A 14,155-nucleotide genomic window follows, 5' to 3' on the forward strand; every position below is an offset into this window, starting at 1 on the left:
AATTGTACTGCAGTAGTTTGCATTGCAGTGCACTTACAACAAAATAGGCAAAAACAGCCAGAGACAACAAAGCTGGACAAATTAGTGAAAAATATATAAATATTATACGAATAAATAATATAAGCAACCATTTCCAAAAAGAAACAATGTAATAAAATGTATATATAAATGTTCTGTGAGTTTTCAAAATATAATAATAATAATAATAATAACACTAATAATAATAATAAATAAATATATTCAGATTATGGTTAAAGCACGATAAATACTGTATGTCACAGATTATAAGGAAGGATATTTGTTAGCACTGTTACAGAGAGTCCCTCCCATTTGTTTGTGAAATTCCTCCAGATTATTCATTTGGCTTCAGTATCATGTGCCTGCTCAAACTCATGCACAGCTGCCAAACCGCAGATGTTGCAGCTGTGAATAAAGATGTCCCTCTGCCCATTTGAGCCCTTCAAAATAACACATTTTGCAGGTGTGAGACTGTAATCTGTACTGATATCTCCTTGGCACACAACAACTCAGAGGTTTGTTTCTATTGCTGCTTTAAAACCACCATGACAAGTGACATGTGATTTAATGTCTGAAACATTTCCAGCACGACTGGCAGAGCGTCAGTGCATGAATCCAAGTACGTGGAGAATTACAGAGAGCAGCAAAGTCATCCTGCATGACTCAATAGATTTAAGCTGTTATTTGGGAAATGGTGCCAAACAAAACAGCTGTTGGTTATGTTGTGATGCACAATCATACAAAATCTCATTTTCTGCTTCTTGAAAATAAATGAAACATGCAGCAATCTGTCCTCCTTTATCTCTATTGAATTATTCTCTGTATAAATACACATTTGTGGCTAATAAGTTTGTATTCTCTGCCATTTTATTTTAGAATTTAAATTACAACTATTTTACACATCAGCCTATAGCACATTTTGTTTGATGGCGACACTAAATTCCATAGGAAGAAAAAATATCTGCATCAAGTTATCCACAAAATAAGAATAAAAAATGAAACAATACAAACATATTTCAAGTTTGGCAGACCAAATGTCTTACAATGTATTACATTACCGACATTTTAGATAAAAAACTATGAAAGCAATTTTACTCATAATTAAAGATGTAATGCAGCACTGACAGGAACTGTACATGCCATGTTTAAAGTGAAATATCAGGGATTATGTGTGTGCATAATGCAAATAACCCTTTCCCCCCGTGAGTAAACACTGTGTGCTAAATAGCCGACCGTGCTGTAATCCACAGCCGTGCCAGCTCATAATCCCAACCGATCAAAGGTAGAGATTACCATTACCCAACATGTGTAACAGGCAGAGCAGCAGATTGGAGGACGGAGAGGGAGAGGCTGAGCTCCAACGGTACAGCAGAGATACAAGCTAAGCAGGGATTGGAGAACAAAAATAGCCAGCCAATCCTGGCAGACGTAGGGAAAATAACAAGGGGAGCTACAGTGAAGGAGGGAAGAGCTATGAGAAAGAAAGAAAGGAGGTGAAATCACAGCAGCAAGAAGGAGAGACCAAAACAAGAAAGAGAGGGAGGATGAGTGGAGGAGAGAGCGCCGATTAGTAAGGTCTCCAGAGAGGAGAGGAAGGAGATGAGCAGGGAGAGGGGGGTGAGTAGAAGCCAGCACTGAGAACATCTATCAGGCAGCCATGCTCTGAGCCCTGGAGCAGCCGGGGCTACGCAGACAGGCCCAGCATCAGGCCCAGCCACAAACACTGAGGCCGGGATAAAAAGAGATTCGTCTAACAGCAGCCGTGCAGCAGAGCCATGAGGACATCCAGGAAGGGTAACGTGGAAATGCCTGCTTTTATGAGGCATCTGGTGAAAGAGACGGAGAAGAGGGTCAGCTCTTTCTTCAAAGGGGGTCGTGGAGGAGCAGCAGAGGGAGAACATCCAGTGGAGGGGGAGAGGGAGGAGGTCATCCCCAGCCCCTACCTGGACCGGCCAGTCATGGACAAGCTGACCGAGGAGGGCTGCGCCCGCTGGGGCCTCACCTACGCCCTGGGGAGCATGCAGGGCTGGAGGGCCAGCATGGAGGACTTCCACAACTGTGTGCCACAGCTGGGTGGAGAGCTGGCAGACTGGAGCTTCTTCGCTGTGTTTGATGGTCATGCAGGCAACACGGTGGCACAGTACTGCTCCCAGCACCTTCTGGGTCAGATCCTCGCCACAGGTGAAAGAGCTGAAACTGAACACGTGGGAATAATATATTTTTTCCTGTAGAAAAGTCTCTTGTTGCAGTTATCCTCTCTCATGAAACTCTCCATATTACTGTCTTATTCAATGCAATAATGTGTTTTACGGAACACAGAAAACACTAAGTATTCCAACACTGTATTTGTTTGTGCACACAGGTGGGATAGGACCAGAGGACGACCCTGAAAGGGTGAAAGGAGCCATCATTGACGGCTTCCTGCACACAGACAGGCATCTGCACTCTGTGGCCCGTCGAGAAGGCTGGGAGAGGGGTGGCACCACTGTGGTGGCCGCTCTAATCTCACCGTATTACATCTACTTTGCTAACTGTGGCGACTCCAGGGCCATGCTCTGTCGGTCTGGCCAGGTATGCTTCTCCACTGAGGACCACAAACCTTACTGCCCTCTGGAGAAAGAGCGCATTGAGAGCGCAGGCGGCACTGTGTCCATCCAAAGGATCAACGGCTCCCTGGCAGTGTCTCGAGCTCTGGGGGACTTCAGCTACAAGGGAGCAGAGAACAGGATGCCCACGGAGCAGATGGTATCACCAGAGCCGGAGGTGTGCGTGGTGGAGCGCTCGCCAGCCGATGAGTTCCTGGTGCTCGCCTGCGACGGGGTGTGGGATATCATCAGCAATGAGGAGCTGTGTGCCTTCATCCACAACCGGCTGAGTGTCTGCACTGACCTAAGGGACGTCTGCACTCAAGTCATTGACCTCTGTCTATATAAGGTCAGGACCAGCTGCTTAAAACCAGTGTGCATGTAGTCATAGTCCCTTTATTACATTTCTACATGTCCAGTAGTTTCACTAGCAAATCCTTTTAACTGACCTAAACACAAAACACAATTCCAGGGTGAAGCTATGTTGCATAATTTTTAATGGGCAGTGGATTTTATATAATAACATAAGCCCTTGAACTGTGACTGTACTGAGTTTTAGCTTGAGCTGAAAGCTGTTGTGGTCATTCCAGTCATTGAGGAAAAAAAACGGAGCTTTATGAAAATAGCTCATGGACAGTTTCTTAACGATTAATAGTACATATGCCTAACTAACCACTCCCAATCAATCTAAATATATTTCCCTCAGTCCAAGGTGGGAAAACACCTTTCCTTATATCTAACCTTTTCTTCCCAACAGCTTTGATTAGACCAGTACAACATGAGGGAACTTGTGTGTGTAATTGGGACTAACTGTTTTAGTGTGGAGTTCCTCAGGGGTGTATGCTAGATACCCTGTTTTTTGTATATTAAGAATAGTTGGTCTATTCATACAAAAGGCAAAATGCACTTAATTATACATTTGGAGATATGTTTCCAGCCAGCCAAAGAATATAAATCTTACAATATTCATTTAATTGAGCTCTCTTTAAGTCTCCATCAACTATAAGAGAAACACGTAGCTCTGTTGCTGATTCATCCACTTTCTTCACTGGCTAATCGTTAACTTAACAGTCTGCAGTTTGGTTCTGAGCAAGAAGCAGCTAAAAATTACACTTATGAGAGCAGTGACTATGAAACAAAACAGTACATTTGCATGTTAAAAACAAAACAATTAGCTGAAAGACAATCAAATGCATTTTCTCTATGGGTTTAGGAGTGACATTACATTACATGTCACTTGTTAGACGCGTTTATCCAAAGTGACTTACATACTCGATACTGTGGGCAATCCCCACAGGAGCAATTTGGGGTGAAGTGTCTCAGGGACACTACGACATATTGACATATTGACATATTGACTGCAGTGGGGTTTGAACCTGTGACCCCCTGATCCGAACACCAATGCACCAACCCAGTCTCACGGCATTTCGTGTTCACCAACACGATTTTTAATCTATTGATTCGTGTTCACCAACACGATTTGCCCCTTTTTTTCGTGTTGCACAGCACGATTTTAAAAGCAATGTATTTCTACTGCCTGCAGCACGTCTTTTTCTCCGGTCGGGTCGAGGAAGACCGGAAGCTGTGTGGTTCATAAAAACATGTTCTTACTCAATATCAAGCCACAGTTATTGCTTTTATTTGAAATCGTATAATTTCGGACTTTTGTTGCCGTCTGTGAGGAAAATAAATGGGGCTCAGAGCCTCAGGATACGGAAATCTGTATTTTTAAATATTTTTTTCCTTCTAATTTGTTATTATTTTCAAAATAACACACTGTTATTTACTCACCAATAACACACAATTATCCTTGCTTTTATTTATTGGTTTAATTCCATAATCTCGGGCTTTTTTGGCGTCCGTCAGGAACTGAATTTCAAAATAAAAATAACCGGAAACAGACGTAGGCATTTTGAGCGATTACCTAAAATCCTCAGCTATGGTTTTAAACTCGTTTATTGGATGTTTTAGCCGCAATGCATGCTGGGATTTGGTGTTTATATGATATTAAATCCGGAAAACATTTTAAAATAATAAAATAATACTTAATTCCGAGCGCTCTTGCTTTTCTCTTTGAAAGTCATCACATAACGGCATTGTAATACACGGTTCGGCTGCATTGTATATTACAGATCTGCCGTAGTTCTTTATTTATAGAGCCCTGATGAGAAGACCTTTGGAAAAACTGAGAAAATGCCGCCGAAACTGAATACTTGACGTGGATCATAAATATATTCAACAATTAAACAACATCTTCAATTTCTCTTCACACAATACGTCTCCTTGCAGTATCAACACTAATTCGGCTGACTTTTACATTTGATCTAATTCACAGATAGGTTATATTTACACCATAACGGTGCACAGCTGATATAAAAGGACTGTAGTTTTTAAAGATATTACTGATTTTCTTTGAATGTAAGAATGTAAATACTGAGTCTGAAATAGTATAGCAATATGCTGTAAAATTATGTGAAAGCATGCATAAAACTACACATTTTCAGATGTTGTACGAAAACAAAAGTGTCCTACATTTATAATACAAAGTTATTATGGCTGTGTGTACCTTGTGTGCACCGCCTAGTGGTTAAAGCACGTTATTGAATTATTGTGTTTTATTTGATTAAAAAAATATTAAGAGTACATACTTTCATAGGGGGAAAGTATTAATATAGAATATAAAAAATCAAGAAGATACTATAAGTGATCTCTACAATAAAACAGTTTAGTGCAGAATGTACAAAGATATTAATAGGAGGAGGTGCAAAACAGAAAAACTAATTAACCTTTATTCAAACATTAAATAACAGATTAAGGTCTTCTTTTAAATAAGAAAAAAACTTTGGGGGTATCTATCTACAGATAAATATTAAGCCTGACAAAGTACTTAATGTCTAATATATTGCTTTCCTGCAATGTTAACTATGTTGAAGCACTTATTTTAACTGATATTATACATATGAATTATACTCTTATGTATGTAGATAGAATAAGAAATGTGCAGAATATGACAGTTTAATGGTGGAGGGACACACATATTGATAGATGTCTTGTAATGCACTGTTGAGGAACCTGTGACCCAAGTGTTTAATTCATTTCATAACTACACCGTAGTTGTGTATATGATATGTCAATACACCTTAGAAAATCTTGAAAGGGATGTGCAAAATAGCCATAATATACAGTCTTTAATTAACTATTAGTAGAGAATAACGAGTAATGAATATACTTTATTACTCGTTTCCATTCATGTCAATTGCAGATACATGTTTAGTCTTCTCAAGCACCAACTATCAAATATCTCTCCTGATTGTTGGCACTTGACAATCACCTTACCTGAATTTTACTCAGGTGTAACTAAAGTCTAATTTAAGGGTTGTTTATATTTCACATAATTAATCAGAATCTGCAAAGTAACTCAAATAAATGCAGTGGAGTACAAATACCAGGTTAACCTCTGAATTGTAGTGGAGTAGAATTACAAAGTAACAATGAGCTGTCATGTGGGTATTAATGCTGCGCATTATGGACACAAGCGATTTTCACCCATTTATTAATTATATGTTTTACATTTGATAACACCAATGTGTTTAATACTGACAACTTCTAATTGTGGGGAAAACGAAAACGTTCAGTAGAGACGTCCCATAGAACATTTTGCGAAACACAATCGCCAGCATGTGTAGTTCAGGGGGGGGCGTTAGATTCCAGTTTTGGATAGTCTGGCGTGGTTTCGTTCCATTTCACACAGCTGTTTGACGCTCTGCGTAACCTTACGGGGACTGTAGTCCTAAACGATAGCTGGGGATTATGGGTAGTGTAGTGTCTTCGGCCATCCTAAACTCAGAAATGTTGACAATCGCAATGATGCTCGAAATGTCCCTTATAGGCCTACGTCTGTTTCCGGTTATTTTTATTTTGAAATTCAGTTCCTGACGGACGCCAAAAAAGCCCGAGATTATGGAATTAAACCAATAAATAAAAGCAAGGATAATTGTGTGTTATTGGTGAGTAAATAACAGTGTGTTATTTTGAAAAGAATATCGAATTAGAAGGAAAAAAATATTTAAAAATACAGATTTCCGTATTCTGAGGCTCTGAGCCCCATTTATTTTCCTCACAGACGGCAACAAAAGTCCGAAATTATACGATTTCAAATAAAAGCAATAACTGTGGCTTGATATTGAGTAAGAACATGTTTTTATGAACCACACAGCTTCCGGTCTTCCTCGACCCGACCGGAGAAAAAGACGTGCTGCAGGCAGTAGAAATACATTGCTTTTAAAATCGTGCCGTGCAACACGAAAAAAAGGGGCAAATCGTGTTGGTGAACACGAATCAATAGATTAAAAATCGTGTTGGTGAACACGAAATGCCGTGAGACTGGGTTGAATGCACAACCCACTACACCACACACCTCCCTGACATCAAGCACATAAATAGTCTAATGTTTTAAAAGTATTGATCATATTCACATTGAACACGTTCATACCCATATGGAAGGTCTGTAAACTGGATCATTATAAACAAAAACTATGTTTTAGTCTCATAAAGGCTGTGGATGCTCTGTAAAACCACATTAAAATAGACCACAGGGGTGTCAGAACAGGTTAGACCGGATTATTCTTGATTTCAATGTGTACAAATGTCAGCCACTCTTACTGAGTGAGTGTCAGATGATCAAAGGTTGATGTACAAGAACATGCAATTGCTCATCGAAGGTGTTTTTAGTAAAGAATAATTTCAGTTCAATGAAAGAAAATGATGTAATCATTACATCCAGAATTATTGCTGCTAGAATTGATGGTGTTTATTGAAGGATCATTTTCATTATAGAGTAATTAATCTGTAGCATAACATATTAGCTTGTCAAGAGAAATTACACTTTTCAGAAGAAAACGTTTATTGTGTTTAGTTGTGCCCTCAATTGGATTGACATAATTTAACAGTCAGAGAAACACATGTGCATGTGCACATGCTGATATCCATTTTTGTCCGTCATGCCCATCATGCCAATCTGTTATGTAACCGAGATTCAGCTCGGATGTGCACAATGACCTTAAAATATCACAGCTCCTTCCACACTCCATTAAAATGTTCCTGCTCCACCGCATCTGTTAGGTGACTTTGAGTTGAAATGGTCTATCTCAAAAACTATTCACCCATGATGTGATATAATGTTTCATATGTTGACATTTTGTACGGTCAGCCATTATTACTCACCTCTGTTGACTCCACTTTGCTCCACAGGGCAGCTTGGACAACATCAGCATCATCCTGCTGTGCTTCCCTGGAGCCCCCCAGCTGTCAGCAGAGGCTCTGCACCAGGAGGCCGAGCTGGAGGACCTGCTGGAGTCCAAAGTAGCAGGTGTGTGGGTAGAAATGACACACAGGGGACGCTAATCCACTGTGACATTAGGCACTTGTTTTGATCATGTTTTGATATGGAAGGTCTGACACTTTTTTTCTTTATGGGGTATTTGGTTACCACCTGAGATGAAACACTTTCTTTCAATACGTATCTTAATTGATGCTAATCCAAAACAATCAGCACATTTCTTGGACTAGTTCTCATTTTTATCCCTTTAAATTACAATATCATGCTAAACAAATGTTTTGTGTGTAGACAGAGCCTGATACATATTGTTCCTCTCTGCTATAGAACTCCATTGTTGCCAACTTGGGCTTGTTCCTTCATTACCTAAACATTGGCACTGTAGTATACTGTCCTTATATGGTAATTACTCACTAAAACACCAAATGTGTATTATTCGCAAAAAGTCCCTTACAAATGCTACATTTACTACTGAGCAATGTAGGTTGTAATCTGCAGTTGGAAGCTGTTTTTGTTTATTACTTAGTATTTCACAAAAATGTAAATATTATTGTGTTTGACCCATTTTATGTTTGCACATTGTTCAGCAAGCACCAATATGTTAATTCAATTATTGGAAGGCAGTGTTGTTCCTTTTATGGTCAACAGTTGTTAACCAATATTAAAGAATATACATCCAAGGCTGTTTTTTTAAGCTGCATGTACAAATTATTTTTCATGTTTTTGTTTAAATATCCAACAGAGATTTACTCTGAGCTGTGCGCCAGAGGGGAAGAACCTGACCTGCTGTCTGTCCTCACACTCCTCGCATCCACAGTCATCCCTGGATTACCACCAGGTGGAGGCATACAGAGCAAGTAAGAGACACAACATGATCGTGTGTGTGTGTCTGTGTGTTTTTGTGTACCCTCTATTGTGAAATTACACTCTATTACTTCTATGTTTTGCAGAAGGAACTGCATTATTTCAGCTTACTATCAACAAAGAGAGCATTACAAGCCCAATGTGAGTACAAACTATACATTTGTCCCTTTCAAGTCATCCACATGTTATTTCCCTTCACTATGCACAGTGTATTCACCATTATTTTCTCTACTACCTGTCTTTCCAGGGCATGATGTGAGGCTCCTGAGAAGCCCGGCTCATCGCCATGGGTCCATGGAGAGACTGTAATTAATGTTAAAACTGTTTTTCTTCATGCGTGCACTTTGACAAAAATGGAGATGATGAACAGACAGAGATGTTTGTTTACATCATAGCAAGCAGCATCGTTTCATAACAAATACAATGCAAGAATAGATCTAATAAAGCCTGATACATTTTATATTTATACAGAAGGACATTTTGTAAAACTTACTCAGAGACACTGATCCAGCAACAAACCTCTGCCTCATTTTCGGTGAACAGAAGATACAGACGGTTTTAAATCAATGTACAACTGAATAACAACCAGCTGCGAAATTGTACATTTCCTTTAGATGGAATAAGGAGTATGTGTTTGTAGAGTTATATTTTGAAGATGATGTTTTAAGAATAGATATAATGAAATATTTTTAAAGAATTTCAGTCTTTCCTCTACAGCCAAAAGCTAGCCTAAAGCTAACATGCATCCATTTGTTTCAATAAGAAATGCTAACAGTGCTAGTGACTGGACAGCTGAAGGGAATGCACACATTTATCTTTATCCTTCATAGTTGAATAAAATATATATTCAATGTTTAATTCTACCAACAAAATGTCAATGCATACACACTTAGTCAAGAGAAAATTAATTTCACACATAAACTAAACTATAACTTACTTTAAACATGTAGAATAAGAACCACTTGGCTGAAGTGATGTTTGGAAGAAGAGTTATTTGTTAAAATAATTAAAAAGTTTATACAGTAGGTTGTCGTTTCAAAAATCTAGACAAAATATCAAAAAATTGGCCAAACACCCTAAAGTCAATCAAAATCAATGTTACATGAACACGTTCTACATGACCAATTTCCTTGCAATTGTTTCTATATATTATCATATCTATCATATTTCTGAACATGTTCTTCCATAAAGTATATGTGAAATGTGTTTTTTCCATAGGTTTGATGATATGTCATGTGCTGCCTTATACATATTTTATATAGTTGACAAAACAAACAGCATCAGAACAGTTCAGTTTAAGAGTTGTTCATTGTATCTGCATCATATACTGCATTGTGATATTAATTATATGTATTATATGCTGTGAATAGACATTACATTTTAAGAGTCATGACTGTTTGGATGCTAAATAAAGCATATTTAATTGACGACTTGTTTTTGCCCACAATAACTGGCTAAAGAACTGCTTTTCTTATGTTTTAAACAGTGCGGACAATTCATCAAACGTGACCACTAGAGGAAGATGGATGATTTTGTCTCTAAGGAGGGAACTTTTCTGCTCACACTGATATAAACCTTTAGATACAGAAAGACACAGAATGGATTAAAATGTGTTTTCTTGCATAGTAGAGGATCTCCTCCAGCTAGTCGAGGAGATCCTGAATCTTGTTCTCCCTTCTGTTGACTATCCGTACAACACTTGTTGGCATAAGGACGTCCTCTACAGGCCACGTTTGATTAGATGTGCCTTTTTGAAAACCCTGGATATCTGCTGTCTTTCATGATTACTTTGAATTTCAATGACATGCGTTGACGAAACAAAATGGACAGCTTGTGAGCAATCAACAAATTAAAATGTCTTGGTGCTCATGAGCTCCTGTAGTGCCTATAAGGAGCGCTGTTTAAATACAAATCACAACTTAAATGTTTTATCTATGCAGGTAGTTGAGTAGATATCGTGCCTGTATGTTAGCTAATACTGACTACCGCACTACGTTTAGCCGTGTTTATTGAGATGGGCAGGGGACATGTGCAGCACTCTTAAATCAGCAGGCCCCTTTAAGTGCTCCTTGGTAGCTTATTTCGTCTGATTGCTTTTGAATGAGCCAATCACTTCAGGACATCAGACCCCTCTTCACAGTGATGCTGAATTCTTGAAATCTTGTTTGTCTTATTTTCAGTCTTTCTCTACATAGAACAAAATGTAATCAATTATTTGACGTCCAGAATCAATGCTGGAGGTCTGCTTTTACCGGCATAGACTCCCATTGAAATTACTCAGAGAGGTGCTGAACAGACTCTAATTAGAGGGTGTTATTTATATTCAGGATTTGGATTTGTCATGGGACAAATGATTCAGTTTCTCTAAATAACTTGGTAATAAAACATGTCTAATTAGGGCTCCAATAGAAGGCAATGCACATAATGCCCTCGCGTTGGGGCTACCTATCCACACTGGTTTCCTGTAGGCGATTATTCATAATGGCCAGGGCGCCCACACCTCCAGAGAATCCATTTTGATGGCCGTAGCTCTGCCGCGGGCCCTGGTGAGCAGTCTCACTCAGCTGCTTCTGCAGCAGAGCCAGTGACACCTTATTGGACACCATTAACTCATTGACAGAGATCATCTCTCCTGACAGACGACGGCCAACATACGCCCCATCAGCCACTGTGCCTGCGTCCGTCTCACTGTCACACACCGTCTCCACCGAGCCGTCCCTGTAGCAGTGTCTTCCTGCAGGGCAGTGGGAAGCCATGGGCTGCACAGTGTTGGGTTTTAAGCGTTTTCTTCTGAGGTGTGCAGGCGGATGCAGGCGGTTGCGATTTTTTTTCTGGAGGCAGGGGCAACAGAGCCACCGGCAGCCAGATTTGGAGCAGGAGCAGAGCCGATGCCGGCCCGAGCACACCAGCTTCCCCACGATCCAAGTAAGAGTTTGCTTGATGATAATAGAAATTACATTAAAAAGTGAGTAGATGCAACACACCCCCATCAAGATGAACAGGCAATTCCCGAGCCGGTAGGCCTCCTGCGACTCATACTGCTGCCTCTGACTGCTCACCAGGTCCCCGAAGCCGATGGTGCTGAAGGCCACAAAGCAGAAGTAGAGGGAGTCCACATAGCTCCAGTTCTCCATAGAGCTGTACAGGGTGGAGGCGCTGCACGCAATCACAACCGATGCCACGCCCAGGATCAGCATCACATAGTAAACCGACGGTTTCCATCCTTCCAGGCTGTCCTCCTCACCAGAAGACTCCTCCCTGCTCGACTCCACCCCGGCACACCTCAGCCGACGCTCATGGCACCAGCGCATGATGTAAGCTAACATCGTGATGATCCTCTCCAGGAATAGGTTGAAGAAGAGGATGGTGGCAGCACAGCCGATAAGACCGTAGAAGATTAGGAATATTTTCCCAGCTATCGTCACCGGTGTGGTCATGCCAAAGCCTGGAGAAGAGCCAAAACAAAAGGTTAAAAGGTCAAAGTCAACCATTGTGGAGTTCGTATCTCATGAAGATAATCTTAGAAAAGCTTCAAGGCTTACCAATAGTGGAGACGACCGTACCCACAAAGTAGAAAGCTCCAGAGAAGTCCCAGCGAGGCCTCAGGGTGTCCACTCTGATCCCAGCTCCGTTCGCCTCCTCGTACTGCCGCAGCAGAGTGTGCAGTGCACCCAGGTTGACCCTGTATCGCTGCGTGAAGTTTTCCAGCTGCTGTTTCCAGAGGCGGCGGGCACGCAGCTCAAAGGGGTGCTCCAGGGCTGAGAAGATGGCAGCACCGCACAGCAAGTAGAGCAGGATGAGGCCGGCCAGCAGGCAGAAACGAGCATTGTCTTCATTCATGGGCGCCCGGGGGCAGCAGCAGCCACCGGCTCTCCTGTGAGCCATGAGCTCAGCAGCAGCAGAGAGACACCAACCTGCACTGTGTTGCATGCATCACCCGGCACACAACATACACACTGCCTAAATAAAGCACTTTTTGTTTACATACGCAGCATTACATTTGGCTGTAAAATTGCTGTTTAGAGTCATTTATTGGAGGTCTATAGGCTGCTTTAATCATTTATGAGAAGAAGAAAAAGCATCTGGGGAAAATAGCCTGTAAGAAAACAAGAAAGATATATTTTATTGAAGTATACAATGCAAATATTTGATTACCTTCATCCCCCCTATAATTAAACAATTGCAACACAAATCTGACTCATAGTAACTAACTACAATGTAATTATTTTTCCCCTTTCTTTAATCTTTTGCAAAACTGTTTATACTTCATTTTTCAACTAGAAAAAGCTGACTAGCATCCAATACAATGTAAATATGTAATTACCGTTATTAACACGTAATATTTTTAACCACACAAATCTCACAAAAAACATACATGCCATAGTTAATTAACTTAATTCAGGCTAAATCAGTAACAGTTTATATGTATCCACTCACAGATCAATTTGAAGTTTAAAAGTTAAAAATAAATAAAGATGGTACCTGTTCTCGTTGCCGCTCCGCTGTGATCTGCTGCACAATGACCAGCGAGAGGAAGTCTCTTGAGCTGTTTGTGCAAAGCAAGAGGCTGTCTGATGTTTCATCTGTCACACACTGACATCACCACTGCCCACCCCTCTGTCTTTGAGCACAGCCTGATTGGGCTCCTCGTCTCTTCATTTTGAAGCAACTACTTACCTTTTTCTAGCCTTCATCACACCCAATTCAACTTCAGTGCAACAAGTGACCCAAGGTTTGCTTTATATATTTGGTCCTATAATCACTGATCCTATAATCACTGATTGTAGGACCTGATTTGAATTCTACCCAAATATTCAGCAGTGGCATAAGCATAAGACAACTGTCATGTGACCAGAAACTCACCACATTTTGAACTGACTGAATTATAAGAGCAGAGCTGGCCTCTCTGTCTTCACCACCACTGAGGTGCCTTTGTGCTTTTTGTTGTTTCTGTGTGGGAGGATTTGTTGGGCATGACTTTCAGTTTCTCTGTCTGCTCATCCCTTTAATCTCGTCTGGCGGCGCGGCCGAGGGCAGGGGTTCCCTCCACAGGTGTGGAGACAGAAACATATCTGCCTTCATCTCTCCACTCAGCACTGCATCAGGTGTTGAACTGCAGGTTGAGTCATGTTCTGTTTATAGTGCTGAAATATATGCCTGTAAAAGGGTATTTTTGTGACAGTTATTACGTCAGTACAAATAAATGAATCCATCAACGTAGTACTAAAAATTGATTTGGCAATAATAAACAAAAAGCTTGGAATCTTTCACTACACAGAATTTGAATATGACATTGTACTCTACACTGAATATATGTAATATAAGTTTCAATAACAAGTATTAGGTTCAACTT

At 40.4% G+C, this 14,155-nt stretch overlaps 2 protein-coding genes across 2 annotated transcripts; one reads left to right on the plus strand and one right to left on the minus strand.

Moving 5' to 3' along the window:
• The first annotated feature begins 1,469 nt into the window (after positions 1 to 1,469).
• On the plus strand, positions 1,470 to 10,229 carry ppm1nb (protein phosphatase, Mg2+/Mn2+ dependent, 1Nb (putative)). Its single transcript, XM_034204218.1, has 6 exons — positions 1,470 to 2,199; positions 2,381 to 2,952; positions 7,854 to 7,971; positions 8,681 to 8,795; positions 8,889 to 8,943; positions 9,050 to 10,229. The coding sequence occupies exons 1-6, from the start codon at positions 1,794 to 1,796 to the stop codon at positions 9,059 to 9,061; spliced, it is 1,278 nt and encodes a 425-aa protein (XP_034060109.1). The 5' UTR covers positions 1,470 to 1,793; the 3' UTR covers positions 9,062 to 10,229.
• A 57-nt stretch (positions 10,230 to 10,286) lies between these two features.
• LOC117538484 (potassium channel subfamily K member 13) lies at positions 10,287 to 14,153 on the minus strand. Its single transcript, XM_034204217.1, has 3 exons — positions 13,285 to 14,153; positions 12,345 to 12,898; positions 10,287 to 12,247 (listed from the first exon to the last, which is right to left on the minus strand). Exons 2-3 carry the CDS (start codon positions 12,730 to 12,732, stop codon positions 11,244 to 11,246), a joined length of 1,392 nt encoding a protein of 463 aa, XP_034060108.1. The 5' UTR covers positions 12,733 to 12,898; positions 13,285 to 14,153; the 3' UTR covers positions 10,287 to 11,243.
• Positions 14,154 to 14,155: the final 2 nt, after the last annotated feature.

This window comes from Gymnodraco acuticeps, unplaced genomic scaffold (genome assembly GCF_902827175.1).
Source record: "Gymnodraco acuticeps unplaced genomic scaffold, fGymAcu1.1, whole genome shotgun sequence".
NCBI lineage: Eukaryota > Metazoa > Chordata > Actinopteri > Perciformes > Bathydraconidae > Gymnodraco > Gymnodraco acuticeps.